General features: G+C 53.5%; 1 protein-coding gene across 4 annotated transcripts in view; it reads right to left on the bottom strand.

The window, feature by feature from the left end:
* RXRG (retinoid X receptor gamma) overlaps positions 1-22,458 on the bottom strand; it is a 32,937-nt gene that overhangs the window by 8,381 nt on the left and 2,098 nt on the right. Inside the window, exons 1-2 of one of the 4 annotated variants that reach the window (XM_013190165.3) lie at positions 21,451-21,624; positions 1,601-1,860 (exon numbers count right to left, since the gene is read on the bottom strand). In XM_013190165.3, the coding sequence (XP_013045619.3) occupies positions 1,601-1,732 (132 nt within the window). In that variant the 5' untranslated portion in view covers positions 1,733-1,860; positions 21,451-21,624. Of the gene's footprint in view, positions 1-1,600; positions 1,861-9,560; positions 9,967-17,697; positions 17,848-21,450; positions 21,625-22,458 lie in introns of those variants that run through there. The other 3 variants (XM_048080199.2, XM_013190164.3, XM_013190163.3) reach the window with 3 other exon arrangements.

Here is a 22,458-nt window from a genome sequence, read left to right as displayed (position 1 = left end):
TACCACTTCTTGCAGGTTCTCCATTTGTTCCAAGAAACTGTCCATTTCCCATGAAGAAGTACGATAACCTCCACAGGGAATTTCAGCTTAGAACAAGGAGAGTTGGTCCCGTTGAGATTTTTGGACCTGTCATTAGCTAAATAAAAATAAGAGGTCTGTCCTCATCTTCTCTCACTGCTGGCCCTTCAATTTCAAAGCTTCAGAGGTCTGATGACATTGAAAATACAAGTTACCAAGCAAAAATTATCATGTTAGGAGCCAGCTTGTTTTCTCCCACTGAAAAATAGGACTCTACAGAAAAATATTGCCCTGGGTAACAAAGGTTTGCTGTCCCCAGCAGAGACCCAACCCAGACAATGGGCAGCTGTAAATCCAAATGCTCCAAAGCCCAAACTTGGAGCAAGGAAAGGATTATACAAACCTTTTCTCCCCTCCAAGTAACCAGCCATATTTAAAAAAAAAAAACTCTGCAAACTTCTTGCCAAGATGCTGAGGCAGGAGGAACTTTTTATGGTTTAAAATATTACTCAGAGCTCAGGTATCACCTTTGCTTTCACTCTGGCTGCACTTCCAGACAATAAGAGGGTGCACGTCGGGGGAGAAGTGGGGCAGTTTTAGCCATCAGTGTCTTTGGAGCTTGACTCCTGCAGGTTAAGTGCAATCATGTATGATATTTGGGACAACTGCTTGAACCCAAATCCATTAGCAACCTCCCTGCCGAATCCCCAAGGCCCAGCTGTCTCCTTGCATTAGAGGCAACACAAGTGAAACACTCCTCGGAGCTGGTAGCTTGGCGCGGTGCCTGGATTGGGGAAACTGCCTCCTGGAGCATCCCCTGCCCCAAAGGAAAGGGTCTCTGTACAGCCAGCATTGCCACCAGCTCGAGCACCACCAAGTACCTGCTCAGGGTGCCACGGGCACAAGTATTGCCAGAGCATTTCAGCACATGAGCAAAATCCCACACTGCCACCTGACCGAGGTGGTGGTGGGCTCTTGGCAGCTTGTTCCTGCCCCTGCCCTGCCCAGGCACCCCATAAGGTCCCCTGGATCTGGGGGACACCGACCCCAGCCACAGGGATCCCCCCCTTGTCTGGAGGGGAAACCTCAGCATCTGAGTGAGCTCAGACAGTAAGGACAGGTGTGCTTTGTTTTTCTTCAGGCAAAGTTTACATGCAGCCCAGAGTACATGGCTGGCATTTAGCATCAATATTTGTCTCTCTAGAAAGTCTAGCTCCTTCCCATGGAATGAAACGAAGCAGATGCCCTTTTGCAGGAGGAATGGGAATGACTATTTCCATTTACTATACATGTATGTGTATTTCCACTCGTAATAATTATTCACGTGGCAATAGATGCAGCGGTGGGGATCAGAAATTGGGATTAGCTCTCTCCCCTCACTGTGCAGGGTATTTGGAAATGTAGACAGGAATCTTCTGTGTCTGTGCCAGGGGGATTTATGCAGGAAGACTCATGTGCTTTTTGTTCTTTACATCCAATCTCCGTAAGTGGCCAAAGCACACCAAGGACTCCCCACCAGCCCACCCACGCCAGTCTCTGAGCACCCCAAACTGGTGCAAAGGCAGCGAGCACCTCTGCCTACCTGTGGGCCGGCGTGTGCCACGAAATTCATGCCCGGGGCCGAGGACAGAGCGACGGGATGCGAGCCGATGGAGGACGCGATGACCCTGTACGGCGAGCCCAGTGCGCCCACCGGAGACCCGATGGCATTCATGGGGGACGGCAGCGCCCGGGAGGCATTCGTGGGAGCCTCGAGGTAGTTGTGGTGCCCGTCCACCGCACTGCCTGCGGAGAGGCTCGACACTGGGCTCACGGATGTGGAGCTGGCGTGAACAGGGGAATCTGCAGGAGAGGCAGAGATGAGGGACACGATGGATGAGCCTGGCTGTGCAGAGATCCGCTGCCCTGACTCCACCACATCAGCTTAGATGCTGGCCGAGGCTCAACACCGGCCAGCAAACGTGCCTTATTGTATAAAGGGAAAGAGCAAAACATTGCTTATGGTACAGGAAATAGGGTTATATACAGCAACAAAACATATTATGAAGATAATATTTAATAATCAAATCTCCCTTCGCTGCTTCAGTGCCTCAGCTGACTTGGAACAAGGCACCGCTGCTGCCTGCCTCGGGCTGGTTTTCTATTCCCTGAGGTCCCATGTCTGTTGGGAAGCCAGCTCTGGAGAAAGCATGCAGCTAAAGCCATGATATCCCCACCAACCAGGCTGGAAACCCCAAATGCTCCCTGGGATGCTCCCTTGCTTCCCGTGATGGCTGGCAGTGTCACGCCCTGCAGGCTCCTCTTCCTTTCCCCATGGCTCAGCACCTCACCCCCCTCCCACATAGCTCCCCACCATGCTATTTCACACCTTCCTCCTGCTCCTCTTTGAGTTGCTGGCATCAGGCTTTGGGATCCATTAACCATACAACCCATAAAATGCCAAGCTCCAGCTCAACAGTTTTGCCCATGACAAGCTAGCAGTGCAGATGATGGGGCAAGGCACCCAGAAAACTTTTTATCCATTGTTTGTCCTCACTTATTGGTACAAGAGGGAGCAGACAGAGGCTGTGACCACACAGACAGCCCTGGGCAGACGGCCTCACAGCCACAAGGAAAGAGGGACAGCGAGCACACGGCCAAACTGAGTCACGCAGTAGCCCTGCAAGAGCAATCTGCCCCTGAACCCTGCTGAGGAAGAGGGGGCATAGAAAAACCACACAGCCTTCATCGCTGGCACTTCAGGGCAGGCTCTGAGGCTGAGCTTCTCCGCCAGGGGCTAAACTGTGTTCAACAGGACCAATCTCACAGCTTCGAGAGAGTGTCTGGGCATCAAACGCCTACTGGCCTCGATGGGTTATGTATCTAGTTGCACTTTAAGGATTTACATATGACCTTTTTTTTCCCCTTCCCTAGAATTTAGCAACCCCGGTTAGCATTAGCTGTCATTAACATTTCAATGAACCATTGTTTCTCTGTTGGCTTTTCAACACAGGAGACCGTTCCCCGGAGCAGCAAGGCAGAGATGTTGTGTGGGAAGGTCACACAGCTGGTTTTCCATGGCTGGCACGGGGGATGCTCCCTCTCGTTGCGTTTGCAAGTAAGGCAGAGGTTTGGTGGTCCCCCCCCCCCAATATTATTGCAAAGTTATTTACGTGACAGTGTTTGTTATTTTACCTGAAGTAACAATCAAATCTGATTCAAAAGGAAGATGCACAATAAAGACGGGAAAAGGTCAGCTTGCTGAATAACATTAAAGACATTTGTCAGAGTCAAGGAGGACTCGATCCGCTGTTATCAACCCACTTCAGACTTAATTCCGCAGAGGGAGGGGGAGAAAAGGTCTTTGTCAATTCTTGCTTTGGCTTTTTGGATCGATCCTCCCAGTGGGAAAGCAACGTGCGGCAAGAGGAAGACAGCACAACAGCAGAGCCCCAGAGGCAGCACGGAGGTCTGGAGGCAGCCCCAGGGCGCAGGGTTCAACCCTGCTGCTGGAGGACATGCCCCAAGTCCCCCTGCGACCACCGTGGGGACAGCAGCACGTGCAGCCTGGGTTGTTAGTCAACAGCAAAACTCCTGCCTTGGAGTGGCTTCCATGTAACAAAGCCTTTCACCTAGAGACAGCTGCGAGGAGACCCTTTGGCGGGGGGCGGAAGATGTGCTGCTCACTTGTCCTCCACCTCACCTAGCACCTGACTCTGAGGCACCTCGGTTGTTCCTTGGGACTTGAGAGGAGCATCCTGACCTGTGCCATCAACAGCTTCGGAGAAATGGGCACGTATTTCTCATCGCCTCCAAGTAGCCTGGTTCCAGAGCGTGCAGTCCTCCCCAGCATCAGGCATATAAATTAATTTTTATGTCACTTTAAACAAGGAGATAACAGCATTACCTTTTAGGATTCTTCAGCTTGGGAGAATAAGCCACCGAAGGGGGTTTGGGCAGAAGTCTGTCACAGCAGAACAGCTAAGGAGAAGAGGGATGTTTCTTCATCCTTTTCCGTAACACAGAAAAGGGCATCTTTTGAAGTACAGTGCAGAAGATGTAAGGCAATAAGAAAAGTCCCCAGGTGAGATATTTTACCTGTGTACACTTACACCAGACCTAACAGAAACGCTGCCACTACTAAGTTTCCCTATTAGAAAGGCTACGAGCTTCAGAAAGACATGGCGATCCAGGATTTTCTTCAACTTCCAGTCCCTCCCCAGGATAAGGGCATCAAGGCAGTCCCCAGGGGAGCCAAACTGCTCCCGTGTGCGCCCTCCTTCACCAGGAAAACTCTCAGAGCACTCCAGCCTGGGAATGAGAGCCTGGGAGGGACATGGGGTGCGACTGCAAGGCTCTGCACCATGTGTGCGGGACAGGGCATGCCAAAGCATCCTTGAAAGTGGGGTTACTTACTCCCTGAGGTGAGCACCCTCAAAGCTGTTTCAATCCAAAGGAGCCAGACTAGCTCGGACAGAGCAGAGACTGCAAGTCTTGTTGATTCAGGCAGAAAACGGCTTGGAAAGATTAAATGAGATGTCCTGCGGGAAAATATCATTTGCGTCACGCATCTTCCAACAGACAGTGACCTGAACGTCTCGCAGGGACTTTCCTCAAGATATTTTCTTCCATCGCTGGGGGAGGAACAGAAGCATCCGAGCTGCTCCGCAGCAGGGACGTGGCCCTGGGATGGCGCAGGGGAACCGTGGAGCCAGGAGCCAGCCCCAAGAGCCAGCCAGGGCCGCCTCCGCCTCTCTGGCGGTGCTGGGCACAGGTGACATTTACACAGGCCTGCAGCCCGTCCGTCAGGTAATGCGAGGTGACAAGCAGGGCTGGGGACTCGGCCGGCTGCGGCAGGGCCCTGCGGAGCCGAGGGGAGGAGAGGGCTCTGCTCCCAGCCAGGCTGGCGCAGCCCGGTGCCAGTGTCCAGAGGACCCAGTGCCTCGATCAACCCATCACGAGCTCTCTTGTATGCCCCCCACACACACACCAGCCTTCTCTTTGTAGGAAACCAAGTTTAAAAATACAAGGGAGTGAGTTCCTGCGTGCTCTGCTGCTTCCAGCTGCCTCTGCGAGCACAGCACAGGTGTAGAGAGGAGCCAGGGGTTGGGCATATGGACGCAACGTGCACCCTATTGCTGCAGCAAGTGGGGTAAGATCATATGAAATTATTGACGACTCTGCTGGCATTAGAAAGAAACGAGAGGAGACCCCAGGAGCTACGCAGCTCTCTGCATTTTAATAACGCTGCCCTTGAGCAAGAGCATTGCGTTCACCTAATGGCCACTGAAAGCAAGCAGGCACACGACAAAGCTCTGATTCTCCACTTCAATCTGGGTTTTATCTCCACCACAGCAAAATCCCAGCCCAGGATGGGAATCGTGCACGACCAGCCTCATGAAATTGGGAGTACAGGACTGCCATCTCCATCAGAGCACAGGTGCTGGTGCCTGGCAGCTGCACAGCACAAAGCCCCAGGTCTCCCCCACCGCTGCTGAGCAGCCAGGGCTGGGCTAACACAGCTGAGCTGGCCCAGGACCAGCACTGGCTCCATGATGCCACCTTGGACATCCCTGTGCCATGAGCACTTCCCAGGGGAAAAACTGGACCGTGCCTGAAAGGGAAGACAAGCTGCAAGAGCACGAGTGACCACAGGTACTTCAGTAGAGGCAGTAGGAAGAGAAGTGCCCAGCCTGCAACCCATAAAGATGTCCTGGTTTTCACCCAAATAATGGCAGGAGACACCAATCTCACCAATTACATTAGAGAAAAAGTGGAAAGAGAACACAGACTTGAAACATCCAAGCCTAGATGATCATCTCTAGATGATCCCACTTCCAGCCTTTACAGTTGTTTTTGCTTGTTTGGCAGGCATCAGAGAACCAAGAGCTGAAGCAAACTCTTCAAATAATGAACACGCCTGTACTTCTGGGGTCTCAGGTATGCACAGAAAGGGTTCATTTCATTGGCATGAAGGATTAAGGTGTGAGCTGTGCTGCCTGACATGACGACTAGCAGAACTTTGCAGGTACCTCCTCCTCTGCAGATCCGAGCGCCGGGCAGAGGCGTGCAGGGAATGGCTTCAGCAGAGGAGTGGGAGGTGCAGCCTGGCAGGCAGCTCATCCTTGGAGACAGCCTTTGTGGGGAAATACCTGCGAGGAACGCTCCTGAAATTGGACGCAGTTGTGTAGCAAGGACTACGAGTTAATTAAAATAAAAGTTTTGCTGCTATGATTGCATATTTTTTCAATGCATGTAAGCTAACCCAAGAAACCATCCCCTTTCTGGTGATATTTTTAACTGTCCAAGCAGGTTTCCACGGGCAGTAGATCCGCACGTTAATATCCTACAGAAAGGTTACTGGTTTTGCCTTGCTTTTAAGGTCCAGTAACCTTTGTGCTTCCACCCGCCCACTCAACTCTGCGAGTGGATAAATAATGCAGCCTTCCCCTGACAGCTGACATCAGAGAGGAGCAAACATTTTTGGAGGTGAGCAGGGGCTTCCGCAACGGGGACCTGCACAGGGCTGGAGATGAGCAAGCAAGAGAAGGTTTCCCTCTGGCAGTGGGAAAGAGCTGTCACCTCTCCTCTTAGGCAGTGCAGAGCTACACGGCTCCTGTGCTGCCTCCGCAAGCCAAGGCCACCCAAAACCTGATCCACAAGGAGCAGTGGGCTGGAAGCACGTGAGACTTTCACCTGGCTTGGTCCAAATTCTGCATCGGATGCTGGTTTGAGATCTTGGGCTGATTTGATTGAAATTGGACAAGGTATCTCTATGGCAATGGTGATCTTACCAATCAAAGAATCCCTTAGCAACTGCTTGTCAGGTAGTTAAAATAAAGACCGCATGCCAAATTCACCACCACCTACCCCTACCAGTATCACTTCCCCCTGGTGACAACAGTAATGCACGAGAGTTATATAAAAGTTTCCCATTCCCAAAAAAAAAAAGTCATTGAATTTGAGGCCTGAAGGATTTTTTGTGATTATCTGATCAGATTTCTCACTTGGATCTCCAGCACAGCATCCACCAGGGACAAAACATACGCACAGATCCAGGGACAAAACATACACACAGTGGTCTTTGAGCTCCCGGAGAAGCTACAGGTCCCCATCAGAAAGCACCCCATGGGCTGCAGAGTCTTTGGCCCTGTGAAGGCAGGTGAAAGTGAGCCTCTCCCACTTTTAAAACAAAATCTCTACTTCACTGGCTGCAGGAGTTTGCCCCATCACTGGATTTTCTCACACTTCTATCTGTTGGGTCAAAGACCTCTCTGCCACCTTCACAAGAGCACGCTCACAGGTCCGGCCACGGCAAGCTGGGGCACCCAGAGGAGAAGCAGCCTGTGGCACAGACACCACGGGCAAAAAGGTGCCAGGCGGCCGGGCAGCAGCCCTGCTGCAGGCACAGCCTGGGTTTTCCTCTGCAGCTCTCCCAAGCCCCCAGCCGACCCGGCCTAACCCCGCTTCGCCTGGGAGAGCTGACAAGATCGCAGCCGGAGGTGGTGTGGCCGCAGGCCAAGTTACATGAGTACTCATAAAAGAGACTTTGTGGAGGAGCCAAGTTAGTTCTTGTCCCCAACCAACTGTGCCAGAGTGCTCGGAGAGGGGATGGCCAGCGCAGCATCTTTCCTCGCCCTGGGAGCGAGGCGTCAGATGAAACACATCCTTCTGGGGAACAAGACCATGGGTTGAAACCCTTTCCATGTTCCTACAGCCCAGGCTGTGAAGGCAAATCCATCCGCCTTAGTGCACATCCCCTGCTTTGGATGTGTGAGGGTGACTAACCTGAGCGTTGGCTCTGCTGCTCTCTGCACTCCTCGGTAGCATTGCACAGTCCCGAGTCCTTTTCTCAGCACAAACCATGTGCTTCTGGGCAATCTGTGCATGTCTGTTCCCTGACACAAACCTAGTGTTGTTCAGACACTTAGGATCATAGTGACGGTTATACGCACCATCAAAAATGCATATTTTATCTCTAAGTTCAATGTAGACAAAGTTAAAGCATACATAGCAGTCACTTAAATGCAAAAAAAAAAAAGAAGGAAGCAAATACAGTTTTAGGAAGCCAGAGCTGCAACGGGGGCACGGGAACCCTCCGGCTTTGAGGGGAGTGTGGATGTGAGCAGGGACCCCAGGTCTCTATCACATCCAGGGAGCACAGGGCGGGCAAGAGACATGGTTTAAAGCAGCCCCAACAAAACTCAGCCAATGCTTTCCCATCTCTTGCCAGTGATTCACCAGCAGAAAACTCCTCTGGTTTTCTAAACCGAGCTAGAAGCAGGTTAAAATACCACTTAAATGCACTTCTAACTGAAAGTTAAAGTCCCAATATATTGAACTGTCGGCCAGATGTTGGATTGGTGCCCTAGTCTTCACTGGCGGAGCAGAAATACCTCTTCTTGCTACCAGCTCCCTTTCCCAGAAGCCTCCCGAATGCTCCGCTGAGCGCTGTGACCCCTGCCTCTACAGGGATCCGTGCCTGGTTCCTGCGAAGATCAGTCTGAATGTCTCCTTGTACATTCGTAATACTCAAGGAATTAAGCACAAATAACACTTCCATTGTTTCCCCCTTATTGCAGCAATAGGAGAGAGCTTGGCTTTGCTTGTCTTGTTCCTTAAGAACACCAGTGAGCAGTAGATTCTTCCAACAAGAAGTCTGTTTTCTGCAGAAACTGGCTAAGGACTTACTTTGGAAAGTCAAGCGCTTGTGAAACTCAGGGGTGACGATGCAATACCTATGGCTTTTATGGAGCTGGAGAATTACTAGAAGTGAGCATCCATTGCAAGAGGGAAAATTATACGCGGTGGGAACATCCATGTGCAATCCAACGTCTGCACAAAGCTCATCTCCAGCAAAGAAATCCCACCCAGCAGCACCCAACAGCTCCTCAGCCCATTCTCCCTCCGCTTCCCCCACATTAGGGCAGGGGAAATAGCTTAATACCTTCGGATAAAGACAACAAGCGAGCCCTAGGAACTGCAGAGCCTGTTTCCCGAGAGCAGTTCTGGTTTCTGCACGGGGGCTGGCTGGCGTGCAGGGGACCGGTACAGCCCCTAGCCCTGCAAGCGGGCGCAGCCCCCCGCACAGCCCCGTCTCCCTGCTCGCAGCCTCGTTTGGCAAACCCGAGGCAGCTCCTGGTGGTTACGGGGGGATCTGTGTCCCAGGGGGCAGTGCCACGATGCGGGCTGCTTTATGTCTAAAAGCATTTTTTTTTTCCTCCAATAACTTAATGAATAAAAATGCAATTGGAAAGACACTTCTTTGCTTTGTTCCTGCTCTTTGAAAGAATAGATCCAACTCACACACATCTCTCGAACACCAAACTTCAGAGCAGAGCCCGGCTTTGATTCAAGCCTGCCTGATTTCAGGCAGCTTGCTTTGGCCGTGCTGAAGTGAATCGCAGGACAACTTCAGTCACAAGCACACAGGCACCAGAGGTTACCACCGCACGTGAGCTAGGTTAAACACATTTTTAAATTCCCTTTTCCCCCCGTACTCCTACTGCAGGATCAGTTTCTCCACCTAACCCACCGACTACAAACGCAAGGAGAATACTCACTGCCAAAGCCCACGGGAAACTTAATGAAGTGAGGATAATTCCCGTACATGTTGAATCTTCAGTTCATCTCTTGCCTTTCTAAACACAACCACCTCCTCTCACTTCAAAGCTGCCCGGAGCGCGGCGCAGCCCACCGGGGTCGGGACATGGCTCTGCGGGAGCAGGGGCTCTCGGGGGGCACCGGGGCAGCTGCCTCCTCCCGCGGCCTCATCCTCGCTTCACGCCGGCAGCAGCTGCTGGCTGGGATGAGATGTGCTCTTGTTCCCGGCGGCTCAGGGCTGGCTCCCGTCTTCGGCTGTCTCGGCTCCCTGTGAATTCACTTCAGAGCGTCCCGGTAGCATAATCGCCCGGCTAAGACACCGATGGATGCATGCAGGCTCCGGTATAGATCAAAAATTGGGAGGCGGAGGGGAGGTTAAGTTGTTTAGGGGAGGAGCATCGTGGAGAAGGAGGCGGCTGTTTGCTTTTCCACCAGTCAAGACTCGATGCAGGTTATTAGTTATGCTAGTCCCAGCCATGTGGAGGTGTTTTCCAGGCACACGAAGGGACAGCCCCCGCTGGAGGGGCTGCTGTGCTGAGAACAGGAGCCCCCATACAGCTATCCAAGCGCTTTGGGGGCTGTGCAGGACGTGGAGCATCGTGCTCCTGCCCAGGCTCTGCTTTACCTGCACTCCTGGCATCGCGCTGTACGGTCGTGGTCACCCCTAGGAAACACTGGGTAGAGCTGGAAGGGGCAAAAACCCAAACCCAGTATGCACTGTGGCAAGCATCACGTGCAAGTATCAGCCTCCTTGCTGCACCACGCAGGGCAGGGGCATCGCTCTCAGCATCAGGCACCCAGGGGCTTGCTTTCTGGCACCCAAGTTAGGTGCAGGGTCCCCGCACCCATCCTGGAGCCAGGACGGGGTGCAAGGATGCGAGCTGGGCTGGTGGGGAACCGCTCGGAGGAGATGGGGAGCCCACTTGCAAGGAGCTGGCTTACAGCAGGTTGCTGAAGCTGCACGGGATGAGGAGGGGGGGGACACAGGACGGAGCCCAGGGGGCTCAAACCACACCGCAAACGGCCAGCAAAGAGTTCACAGCCACAGCACCATAGGTACCATAGTAGCACCATAGTAGGTAGGCTGCACAGACAGCCCCCATCCATCCCTAATGCTCACATGTTGCCCACCCACCCGGACAATCAAGTACTGCAGAAAATAAGCAGAAATAAGGGGAAACAAACAGGCAGTTGCCAGAGCAGGGCAGAGCCACACGAAGTTCTTTGGCACTGCCTCCTCTAGCGACCGGTGCTCTGCAGGGGGGGCATCCCAGCTCCCTGCCCAGGAAGCCCCCTGCCCTGCGGCTGCAGTTCTGGGGGGAGGCAGCAGGGATGGAGGCAACGGCATGGCCCCGTGCTTCTGAGCCAGGTGACCTCAGATGAAGTCACCTCGAAGGAATGGAAGAGGGAGGAATTTTGCCCGAGGTTGTGAAGCAAGCAGAGGCCCAGGTCTGCGCTGCCTGATGTGCAGAGCTGTGCTGGAGGAGGAGGAGGAGGATCACAGCCCTGCCACCGCCACCAGCACGTGGTGGAGAACAGGGACAGGAGGCTGGTGATGGAGGCCAAGCATCACCCTCACACCTGGCGTGGAGGGTGAAGGAAAGGTCACCCTAGTTAGCTCCCTTTCTTCCTTCACTCTCAGACTTCGCTAAACTCCTTCCTCTCTAACCATAGTTTAAGCAAGGAAATGTTTTTATTCCTTGTATTAATATTTTTAAAATTATTTATAAAGGTGATTCGGCCTCCTCCCATTACCTGGTAACACACAACATCAGGAGGACATCATATCACAAACAGCTCCCTACAGGCAGCAGGTACATCGCGGCAGCTCCAGGACTTGGCCTTCACCTGGGCATCTCCACACAGCAGAACAACTGAGCAGCCGGACCGGTGCCAGGAGCAAGGAGGCTTGCAGGCAGCAGTGTCAGTACTCTGCATTGCCCGTCAGCTGCGTCCCAGGCGCATGCACGCAGTTTTCTCAGAGTACGACACGAGATCAGTATTCAGAGTAGGTTTTTCTGATACAAAAAAAAAAAAAAGTAACTGCAGTCTTGTGGGGGGAATACAAACAGAAGAGATGGCTCCCCTGGTTTCCATCAGGCCACCTTTCACATTCCACTCGCTTTATTGCGCAGACAAGGCGGGCACTTCAGAGGGGAGAGGCATCCCTGCACGCCTCGCTCACCTCCCGCAGGGCTGGGGGCTCTGACAGCCCCCCAGGGGCTACGTCCTGCCCTGCTGCCTGCTTGGCCCAGCTCACGTCCTCCCAAGTCCCCTCCACCCTGCACTAACCCAACTGGCAACCACGGGGATTTCTAACCTGTAGGCAAGGCGGGCTGTTTGGGGATAACGCTGGCTGTGACTTCAGCACGGTCTTTTAGCGTGGCACTGGGGCTCTGTGAGAGGCCAGGAGGCGAGAGGCAGCAGGGCAGGATGCCCCACGGCCCCGCAGAGCTGGCTGCAAGGTGCCTTGTTTCAATCTCTGGATTGAAAATTGGATTTCTCAGCAGGGAAAGCATTTTACCCTCCGTGACAAGTCTGAAAAACATTTTTCAATCAAAAAAAAAACACAACAACAAACCAGCAAACAATTGCTTAGGAAGAAGCGGTGCTTTTTGCCCCCACGAGCGGGCACGGGGCAGAGCCGGAGCAGAGCCGGCAGCGTGGCTGGCAGCGGTGGGACAGGGAGGTGTGAGCAGCGAAGCCGCTTTGTGTTTTAAGCGCCCATCACGCTGAGTTTTAGCGGTGGTATTAATCCCCACCCACCACGCAGGATCTCAGCAGCCTTAATTCCGTGCTAATGACGTTTTAGTAGGGAATTATTTTTATTGATCTGCCCGGAGCAAAAAGCCTGATTTTAGCCCGACTCTGCCAGCATCCCATCCTTTTTTCTTTCCCCCTTTCTTCCAGCTTATAAGAAATGGGAGAGAAAAGACAAAACAGCCCTGAGCTCCTTAAAAAGGCTGGCAGTCCCAAGCAGTAAGTGGATTACTTTATTGATTTTTAGCAGATCTGGGTTAGCCAGTGCTTAGTGCTGCAGAACACATGCATGCTGAGCAACTCCAAGGGAACCCCTCCAGGCCCTTTCCTCAAGGGAAGTAAGCACTGGGAAATTCATTTCAGGGTTTTGGGGCAGGGAGAGGCTCCAGCCCCTGTACACAAATCAGTCTGACAGGCTCCAGAAACCAGCCCAGGTTCCCTTAAGAAGTGCTGCGGGACCATACAGAGGCAGCCCCTCAGCTTCTGCAAGACGCTGCTTCATGTTCTCGAAGGCTTACCATTTCTCCCCTCTTATTTTGTAAACGACAACACCGTGACCACCACTGTCGTCTTACAAAGGAAAACCACTGCCACGCTGCACCCAGATGGGACTCGGTGCTGCTGACTGCCATCCAGGACATCAGTCGGAGCAGGACTCCCGACGAAGCGGTGCTGGTTCAAGCCACCTGAGATGCTAATGTTGCCTTGGGGTCCTGCCTTCCCCGGGTCCCCGTCAGCTCCCCAAGGCCACCGTACCACAGCCGATGTTTTGGCAGCACGTGGGAATAGCATCCAAAAGGTTTCTCGGCACAGCTCCACCCAGCCTTTTGAGATACTGGACTCTGAAGCCAGGCCCTGAACATGTGAAGGCCCAAAGTTGAGCCATCTTATCCCACCCTGCCCCGGAACCAGGAAAGCAGAGATTAAATATGATCCCCATTCCCTGCACACATGGGATTGAACCATGAAAACCCCAAACATGACCAAGAATTCCAGTCTCCCATCCCATCTCTGTTTAAAGGCAGTCTGTGGTCATGTATGTGGCAACAGCATATGCAAACAAGGCTGCAGCCGTCCTAACCCCGCAGCTGCACGTGCATCTCCCTCCCGTCACACTGCTTCGAGCCGCAGAGACCCATGGGGTGCAAGTGGCCGAGGTGGGGCTCCCCTCGGATGGCCACTGGGGTGCATCAGGGGTACCAGGCTGGGTGCCCCATGAGCCAAAATGCCCCTTCCTCTCCCAGCTCACCTCCGAGGGAAGACACACAGATGCCAAGTGAAGTCCTCAAATAATAATTTGGTGACAGAGCAGGGACTCGAGGCTGGGTTTCTCCAGGCAGATTGATTGCTGGAGCCAGTCTCAGTGTCTGCTGTACTGGTTGGCATTGGCACGAGACAGAGTGAGGTCAGTTTGGCCATTCCTCACAGACGGAGAGGAAGGGAGCTGCTGCACCAGCCCTTCCCCACCCAGCCCTGCCCTTCCCCACCACTATCTCTCGTGAAGCACTAACCACAGACACCAAGCTAATGAAATTAGCCCCAGAGCCCCACCAGGCTAATGCAATTACCAGCAGCAGCACAGTCCAAGCGCAGCACCACCAACACACCTGCAGCAACGCAGCCGGCCCTCTCCTCCTCCCCACACCTTCCCCATCTCCCCCCGAGCCCCATGGGGGTCACCAGGTCCCCTGCCCATGGCCAGGACCAGCAGGGTCCGGAGGGCACAGGTCACTGTCCCCCGCTCAGAGGGCACTGCCTACCTTGCAGAAAGCACTGTCCCCTGCAGCCAAGAGCAGGCTCCGAGGGCAGATAATTCCCAGTCTGTTTAAACCTCGGGAGTCCTTCAATTATCAGCACCATAATGAGGCCCTCGACGCTAATCAGTGGTGTCACTGAATCCTCTTACGCCAGCTTAAGCGCCTCCAGCAGCTTTGCTGGTTGCGGGGCCCAGCTGCCCACTCCTCCCAGGAATTACCTCCCCCCGGCAGGCACCGGTGCAGCGCGAGCGCTTTTGGACACAGATGCGGACAAGATGCTTCCAGGCATGGTACCAGAGAGCATCCAGGACCAAGCCTGCAGTGGAGTGAGCAAACACACCAAAATCAGCTAAAAAGAACAAGGAGATCTTTTAATGCTAACACTCATCTAAACCACCAAGCCAAGCTCATTCTCCAGGATGCTCCAAGAAGCTTTTTGGCCGCTGGTGGTGGGTGGCAGGTGACCCTGTCCCGCTCTGCTTCTCTGTCCTGGCACTCACTCATGGGGCGACAGGCAGCTCTCTCCGCACATCCGTTCTGACTCAGGCTTTCTGCTCCAACAATGCACTTTTTAATATCACGCGAGGAGCAAAAACAACAGGTCCACTATAACGCCGAGATATCCTGAGGCAGAAAATCCATTTGGAGCCCAGCGAGAGAGAGTCAAGTCAATTAGACACTTTCTGGGGCGTCAAGCTGCCAACAATCCCAGCCTTTGTAAGAGCGAAGAATCACTGCCTATGTGCTTCCCAGCGACTCCCCCTTGCCGGAGCAGAAAGGTCAGCAGCAGCAGCGTCATGGAAAAGCATGCAGTAAAATATTCCCGGGAAGGTGGATCCAAAGAAATAGCCATGTGGACCTTTTCTGTCAAAAGCATCCATTGCTTTGGGGTCAGGGTTCGTGGGGGAATGAGCGTGGCTGTTAGCAGGGAGATTTGGTGTGCCAAATTAAGAGGTTTGGGCACGGATGGCGTTGAGGGGTGATGCTGGGTCTGCAGGCTGCTAGCTCAGGGCCTGGGAGCTTGTGGCTCCTCTGCCTCCTTCCAGGCAGGTCCCTCCATGTTTTGGGCTTTGCCAGAAAGAAGCACATAGAGACAGAAAGGTGCAACGATACTGCAAGTGGAAGAGTCACACGTCCTCTGCATCTCAAAGAAAGCATCCTCCTTTACTTGTTAGTCATACAGGGCAGAGAGCTGGGCTATGGAACCAGGACCGCAGGGTGGATGAGGACAGGACAGAGCCAGGATTTCTGCTGGCAAGCGCCAAAGTCAGCCAGATCTCAGGCAGGCCTCTGACCAAGAGCCCTCAGTTACAGAGAAGACTTGGGCTGGAAACAAACTCAGCTGCACTCTGATAAATCATTTGGTGCTCAGCAAGGCGCTTTCAAAGCGCACGGTAAGACGAGATTCACTTGATGCCCCCCTGATATCCCCCTGCAAGCAAACTTTATCAGACCGCCAGAGTAACTCCAAGCTGTAATGCAAATACAAGCCCCACTCCAACCCTGCCGTACCCATGAATGTGAAGCTGGCATTTCTGCACGCTTGAGAACAGCCAGGTTGGCCTCCTTCAAAGCAAAATGAAGGACGACATTCCCTCATCGTCTGAGAGCAGCCCCCAGGTTTTCAGAGGAGTTATAGAATACACAGCCCATGCACTTGCCTGCAATGCTGCTGCTTTCCCTCAGCAACCATTCCTCAGAGGAAATTTTTCAATAGAAGATGGATCCTTGACTGGGTTAATCCTGTATTAGTGCTTGTAAGGACAGCAACAAAAACAAAATCCCTCAAATAAAAATCCCCACGATTTTAGGGCTTCTCTGACTACCCAGAAACAAACTACCTAAATAAAACTCTGTCCTCCCACCTATCTCTGCAGAACTCCAGGAAAACTTTCAAAAAGCCTTTCTTTTTTTCCTGGATCCTGCTCAATTCTTCACTCTCTTTTGCTGTGAGACCTGCATTTTGTGAGACCACCTGCGTCCCCGGGGGTGGACGTCACCCATGCCCCACGCAGCCGGAGGCTGTGCTTGCTGCTCTCGCTCCGTGCATCCCCACGTTCGTGCTTTTGCATTTCCTCCTGCTTCAGCAAGTGCAAAACTCCAGAGACAACCTGTCAATCTCCATCACATCTGGCTGCCTCGCGTGCTCTATTTATACCAGCCAGGCAAACGTGGATCTCGGAGTTCAAGGTAACGGGGGTTATTTCTGCTCTGAGATGCTCCCTTCTCAGGGGAGGAAGGATTGGAGGCATGCAAGAGGAGCAGCTTCACATCAGGGGCTGGCACCCACCCCTTCAAGGCTGGGGCACAGCAGCAAGCACCAGCCACAGCACCATGGACGTGAAAGCCCTGAGGTTGACACCTACTGTAGGACACCTCCCTCTCCATGGCATGATACAGAGGGGCATGGGAGGGAGACCAACACACGCCGCAGGCTTTCTAACCCATGTTCTCTCCAAGTAAGCAAGGCCACGGCGTTAAGCTCGCTCTCACTGGGTCTGGCCATGGTGCAGGCAGCTGGCTGCCCGGTGTATCCTCAATGCCAAGACAAGGGCTTGTACCAAATCATGGCTGCCTCTCCAGTGTTTTCATACCTACAATACCCTGACAGCCAGAGAGCAGATTGTATCTGGTGCAGGATAAAGCCTGCCTTATCAAGCTGCCCCATTGCTATCATTTAAACAGATCTGAAGAAGGAAGAAGGCATTTATACCAAATTAGCACTTGGTGTCACGTGGCTGCAGAGCTTTTCATCTGAACCAGGGGCCCTAAAGCCACATCTACTGAATCACAGCTTCCGTCAGCTCTTCTCAGCCAGCTGCCTTTGGGGTTGTCCTCTCTCCAGCCAGCAAGGGCCTGTCTGTAAGACACAGAGGAATGGCAGGGCTGCTCTCCCTTCTATTAGATGTTTGCTGCTCCTCAGGAGCCAAGGTGCTCACCTGGATCCCACCTCTGCAGCACTTCTCCAGATGCCACAGGCACCTTAACCCCTTTCCAGCAGACCTCAGACTGTCCCTTGGGTCAGGGGAAGGAAATTAAGCACCATCCATACACCAATGTGTCTGCATGGAAGAAGGAAGGGCAGGATTTCTTAGTGCTCTGCTGTCTCCTCTAACGCACAAAGACCTCACCCATTTCTGTAGTGACGTGGTCTTCCTGGGGATGGCTCTCCTGAGCTCCACGGAGTTTCAGGCAAGTCTTGGAGCAAGTTTGCATGGCTGCAAGTACCCTGATTCAGCAGCCCTGGCCTAGCACTACTAGCACTAGCTGATCCCTCGGCTCAGACCTGTAATGCCTCTGGGCCACCAGGAAAACAAATGAAGACCACATCTTCGCCCAGCCAGCGTAGGTTTGAGACAGCCAGCCTGCTCTGTTTGGCATTCAGGTGACTGAGCCATCGTTGCCTTGTTCCGACAGATGAGCACATCCCTCGTCTGTGGCCGCCCTTCCCCTGGGACCCACCTCTCTGTGGCAGCCAAAGGGAGACAAGCACAACACAAAACTCAGCCTAAACCTTTTCCCACGAGACCTGTTCCCCTCAGCGTTTCCCCACAGAAACTGCTTAAAACCCTTCACCCACCTGCATAGCCAAGGGGCAGATAAGGAGCCAGCGGCAGCGAGCGTCCCTTTCCTTATCAACAGCCTCCATCAACTTTCAAACAAATTCTCCTCCAGAAAGCCACATGATCGCCCTCAAATAGAAAATCCACCGCTATTTAAAGCCTTGTGAGCGTGACAAAATTCCCTGTGCCTCACAAAAAGCAACAGCCCTGGATCAAGGCAAGCGCAGAGCACGCCACGCAGAGAGCCAAGACAGCGCAGCAGCGAGGAGCAAACGCATGAAGAATTGGCAGGGCTGTGCAGTGACATTTGCTGGCACTGTCAAGCATCTGCTCTCTGCCCCCAACCTCTTCCCAGTAGAAAGGGAGAGGAAGAAGCAGCAAGAGCCTGCCTGCAGCCACATGTTTCAGCCCCAGCCGCTCGAGCCTCTGAGCAGAAGGAGCAGCTCTGTGCAGCAGGAGAAGGGAAAAGGGGCTGGGATAATGCAGGCAGAGCGATGCACTTCTGTGCACCGACTTAAGAAATCCACACACTGCATAATAAAGCAAGCCCTGAAGATGCCTGAGCAGCTTCTCCAACACAGTCCTGTCTCTGTAAGCCAAACACATCCCAGTTGCAAAATCCAGAGGCCTCAAACTTTCCACAGTTTTGTTTTTTGTTTTTTTCATTTTGTGTTCTTTGCTGTAACTGTTTCCAGCAGCACAGCCCCAGAGGCTACATCTGTACCAGCAAATTCACCAGCTCCAGGGCATGGTCCCAGGGTCTGTCCTGCTGCTTGTAATCACAGGCCCTGGCACTTTCCATCAGATCATTCCCAAGAGCAGTTTGGGAGTCAGCACAGGCCAAGGGCTGTTTCCACAGGGAAGTTTTGACAGCCAGGCTGCCCTCACAGCCTCCCCAGGCTCATTCCACCAGCAAGGCTTTTATATCATTTCTATCCACTAAATCTCGCAACCCCAGAGCCTAAATCCAGGGCAGCCAAGACCCAACACTTCAAGCATCCCAGAAATTGTGCAAGACATCCCTCAGTGCCTCAAGTATCCCTCTGAGCCCTGCAGGGCAGGTATGCCAGGTGGGAAGCTTTCCAAGGCTGCTCTGCCAAGACACAAGCTTCTTCTGGGTCTGTCCTGCTTTTGGGACCATGAAGATGCACATACCTGCCATGCTCTTGCACATGTAACCTCTAACCTAGGATGACACAGCAGCAAGGGAGGATGAGCATCGATGAACCATTGGTCAGGTGAAATGGAAGAGCTAAAAGAGCTGAAGGCCTCAGCTAACGCTGTCGGACACAGCTCTCTGGCAAACAAACCTCCCATTTGCAAGAGCCAAGAGCTGCCCCCGTGCCTCCTTCGGGATGAAGACCCCCTGAATGGCACGGCCTGCCTCCCAGGAGCCCAGGCGGAGCTGAAAGCAGCTCCTCTGTCACGGCTCTCTGCCTCTCCTGCTCCTGGAGGAAGCTGCACCTTTCCATACATCCCCATCACCTCTGGGCAAGCATTTCCCAAAACCTCCTCCATCACCAGCAACCCTCCTCGGAGGGCAGCTTCACTTGTGTCTCTGCCAAGCACCATGCACAGCCGTGTTCCTGTCCTTTGTAACACGAAGAAAAATGTCCTTTATGTCCATCCCCATGGGCACAGCCATGAGCCAGGCAGGAGCCAGCCCATGCCCTGTGGGGACATCCGTGCATATCCACCCCGGGGACAGCCAGCCCTGGAGCCTACGACTGAGGCAACAGGGCAACAAATAAATAAAATCACAGGCCTAGCTTCAATCCCCAGCATCACATTTTGGCCTGACGAGGACGGCAGCAAGGAGACGAGACCTTTGCTTGACATGAGATGCGATGCGATCTCTCCGTGCTGTCCCAGGCTCCAAAGGGCACCTGGCTCCCCATCCCCATCCCCGGCTGAGCAAGCGCAGCCGCCCCAGGGCACCCGCGTCCCCGTGCGTGCGGAGACGGCCGGCACGTCAGGCTCCCCACGGGATCACGCTGCCCAGCTCCTGCTCGAGCTGTCAGGGCAGGGATCACGGCTTGGCACAGGGCTGAGCTCTCCATGGAGCGGCACGGCTCAGACCCACGTGCGTGGCGCAGAGGCAAGGCTGGCTGTGAGGCTGCCAAGTGGGACAGGGGATTTTGCATCCCGAGTACCCAAGGTGCAGCTGTGGACGAGCCCAGGACAGTTCCCCAGTTCACTCCCTTCTCCCCCAGCAGGGATCAGTACTCTTCCACCCCTTTTCACTCCTCCAAAAGCACTTGGAAGGGAAGGATTTGCCCACCGCAGGGTCGCTCTTTGCTTCTGTTGCCACATGCCCCTAAGGAAACTCATCCCAAGGGATGTGGCAGGCTCAGCGTGCCCATGAAATGCCCCTCTCCAAACACAACCCAAGCACTTTGGCTTGCAAATCTGCCCCAAGCCCTAGTGCCAAGCACTCCACTTCCCTGGCTGCCATCCCTCCTCGCTTCTTGTATGCTTTTAGCAGCGTGCTGGCTTACCCACAGCAGCTAAAACAACAAAGCTACCAAAAAAAGAGGAGAAACAAACGTGATATTCTGCAGCAATTAGGACTAAACAGGGGAGAGGGGAGCGGGGAATGAATGGACAATGGGGAGGGCAGGGACACGGTGGGCTGTGCACGAACTGTCCTCGGGAAGCCAGGTCCGAGCCAGGCAGCCCGTAAGGGAGGCTGGGTTCATCACGGAGTGCCCAGCACCCAGCAGCTCCCGCTCGCCCCCTCGCCAAGTCCTTTTGGGTGGCGGGAGGACGCTGGCAAGCTGCGGTGGGGTCCGCTCAGAAAGGAAGGAATCCATTAATCTCCCTGGTAATTGCTGCCACATATGGATTTGCACAATTACACTCTGTTAATTGCTTATTACGGGCAAGGCGGACTGATTGGGCGGAATTGCTGCGCTTTAACCCGTTCGCTGCCCCTGCAGAGCAGCCTTCCTCCCAACACACGGCTCTATCCTCCTATAACCTTGCTGCTTCCCACACCAAGGGCCAGCAGGAGACATTCGCTCAGACCCTCTCCTTTCAGCTGAGTACCCCAGGGTGATGCAGCACCTCAAAGCAGACAGATCCCCCAGCAACTTTTGTCTGCTCTGTGCTCGCGACACACGCACCACGCACTCCTCAGGGTGCTGAGGGACTGCGTGCTCTTATTTGTTTGCAAAAGGAGCCCCAGCTCCCTCGTGCACTCCGACTCGGTGCCCTCAAGCCCAGCAGGGTTGGTGCCAATGGGAGGAGGATCCACCCCCAAGTCTCAATCGGTCTCTGAGCACAGCTTCCTCCACAAGATTTGCAATGCAACGTTTCTCCTCCTCAAAGCACAGAAAACAGAGGTTTTACGTCATAAATACGTATGTACGGCCACAGCGATACAAACTACACCAGTAAGCACAGGAAAAAAAACCCTTGTAAAAGTCCCAAAGGTGCAGAACCTCCGCCAGCTGGGTATGGAGCAGCCTGGCCTCCCTGCCCTGTGGCCATCACTTCTGACTCTGCTCTCAGGTAACAGACAACCCCATACCTGGCCCCAAAATGTCTCCTTCAGGATCCATCAATGCTTCTGGAGAAAGCAGGGCCCAGCAACACGTCACTATGCCAGACTGAGCCTCTCCATCCTGGCATTTCCAGTTTTGCTCTCATTTTTTTGTAATATTGCTGTTTCCCAGAAATTTCCTCTCTACCCTTGCTGTCACACATGTGGATGGGCCACAAGGTACCACCCTACTACCCCATCTTGCCCCTTTCCCAAGGGAACCTACTTGAAAGATGCTGCTCAGCACAAGCAAAAGACTCTCAAGAAGAGCAGAGCCAGGCGTCGCACAGGGCACACAGTGAGGACTTCCAGCTCAGCTTCTGAATTGCCCCAGCTAGCCACTGCAGTGGGAGCAAGGAGAGAAACCAAGCAGAGACACCACAGCAGAAGGAAACTCTACCTCCAAACCACCCTCTCATCTTCTTCTCTGGGTAAAAAAGCCCTTGGGAGGCCCACCCTGAGCTGCCAGCTGGAGTAGATCAAGGCTCAAAATACCTGCAAGAAACTCTCACAGAAATGCCCCCTTCCTACTGCAGGAGTCCCTACTACATCACTCTAGGTCCAGCCTAGGAGAAACCTGCTCCTCATAAGTGAATTAAAGGACTTTTACTGTTCCCTCTCTGCTGCAAGGAACAGGTCAAGCAATAAGTTTTCTCTCCAGAAGGTCACCAGAACTACAGGAAAGTAGCAGCAGCAGCATTTGCTCCTTTTATTTCAGTCAGCAGTGATCTCCTGGCTCCCAAACTTCAACGCAGAAGTTTCTTCCTCATGCAAAAGCCAGCTCCAAGCTTCACCAGCTGAAGAGGACCCTTTTGTCCCCTGAACAGGCAGCATCTCCCTGAAGTGTTTTCAGGCATGCGTGAGTTCAGCTTTAAGGAAGACAAAGGCAGGCCAGCCCTGCACCCAGGGAAGGCTGCTGGTCCCTGCCATAAACCAGTCATCACCACAAAGTTCAGGGTGAATTTTCAGAGCTGTCAAAGGGGAGAGGGGGCAGAACCCGCAGCCGTGCTTCAAAAGGTCAGCTGGGAAAAGTCGGGGGGGGGAGGACACGCACTTTATTGACAGATGCAGAGTGGAAGGGGCCAACCTGTGAGTACCTGCAAGCTGTTTTTGGCAGCGCACGCAAGACTTCAACTCTGGGCTCTGTTGGCTGTAGCCAGTGACGAATCCTTCATGGCTCGTTTTCTGACAACAGGGGCTGGGGATAAAGCCTGAGACTGGGACTGGGGCCGAG

The sequence above is a fragment of the Anser cygnoides genome, chromosome 8 (genome assembly GCF_040182565.1).
Source record: "Anser cygnoides isolate HZ-2024a breed goose chromosome 8, Taihu_goose_T2T_genome, whole genome shotgun sequence".
NCBI lineage: Eukaryota > Metazoa > Chordata > Aves > Anseriformes > Anatidae > Anser > Anser cygnoides.
This window is presented reverse-complemented; position numbering and strand designations above follow the sequence as displayed.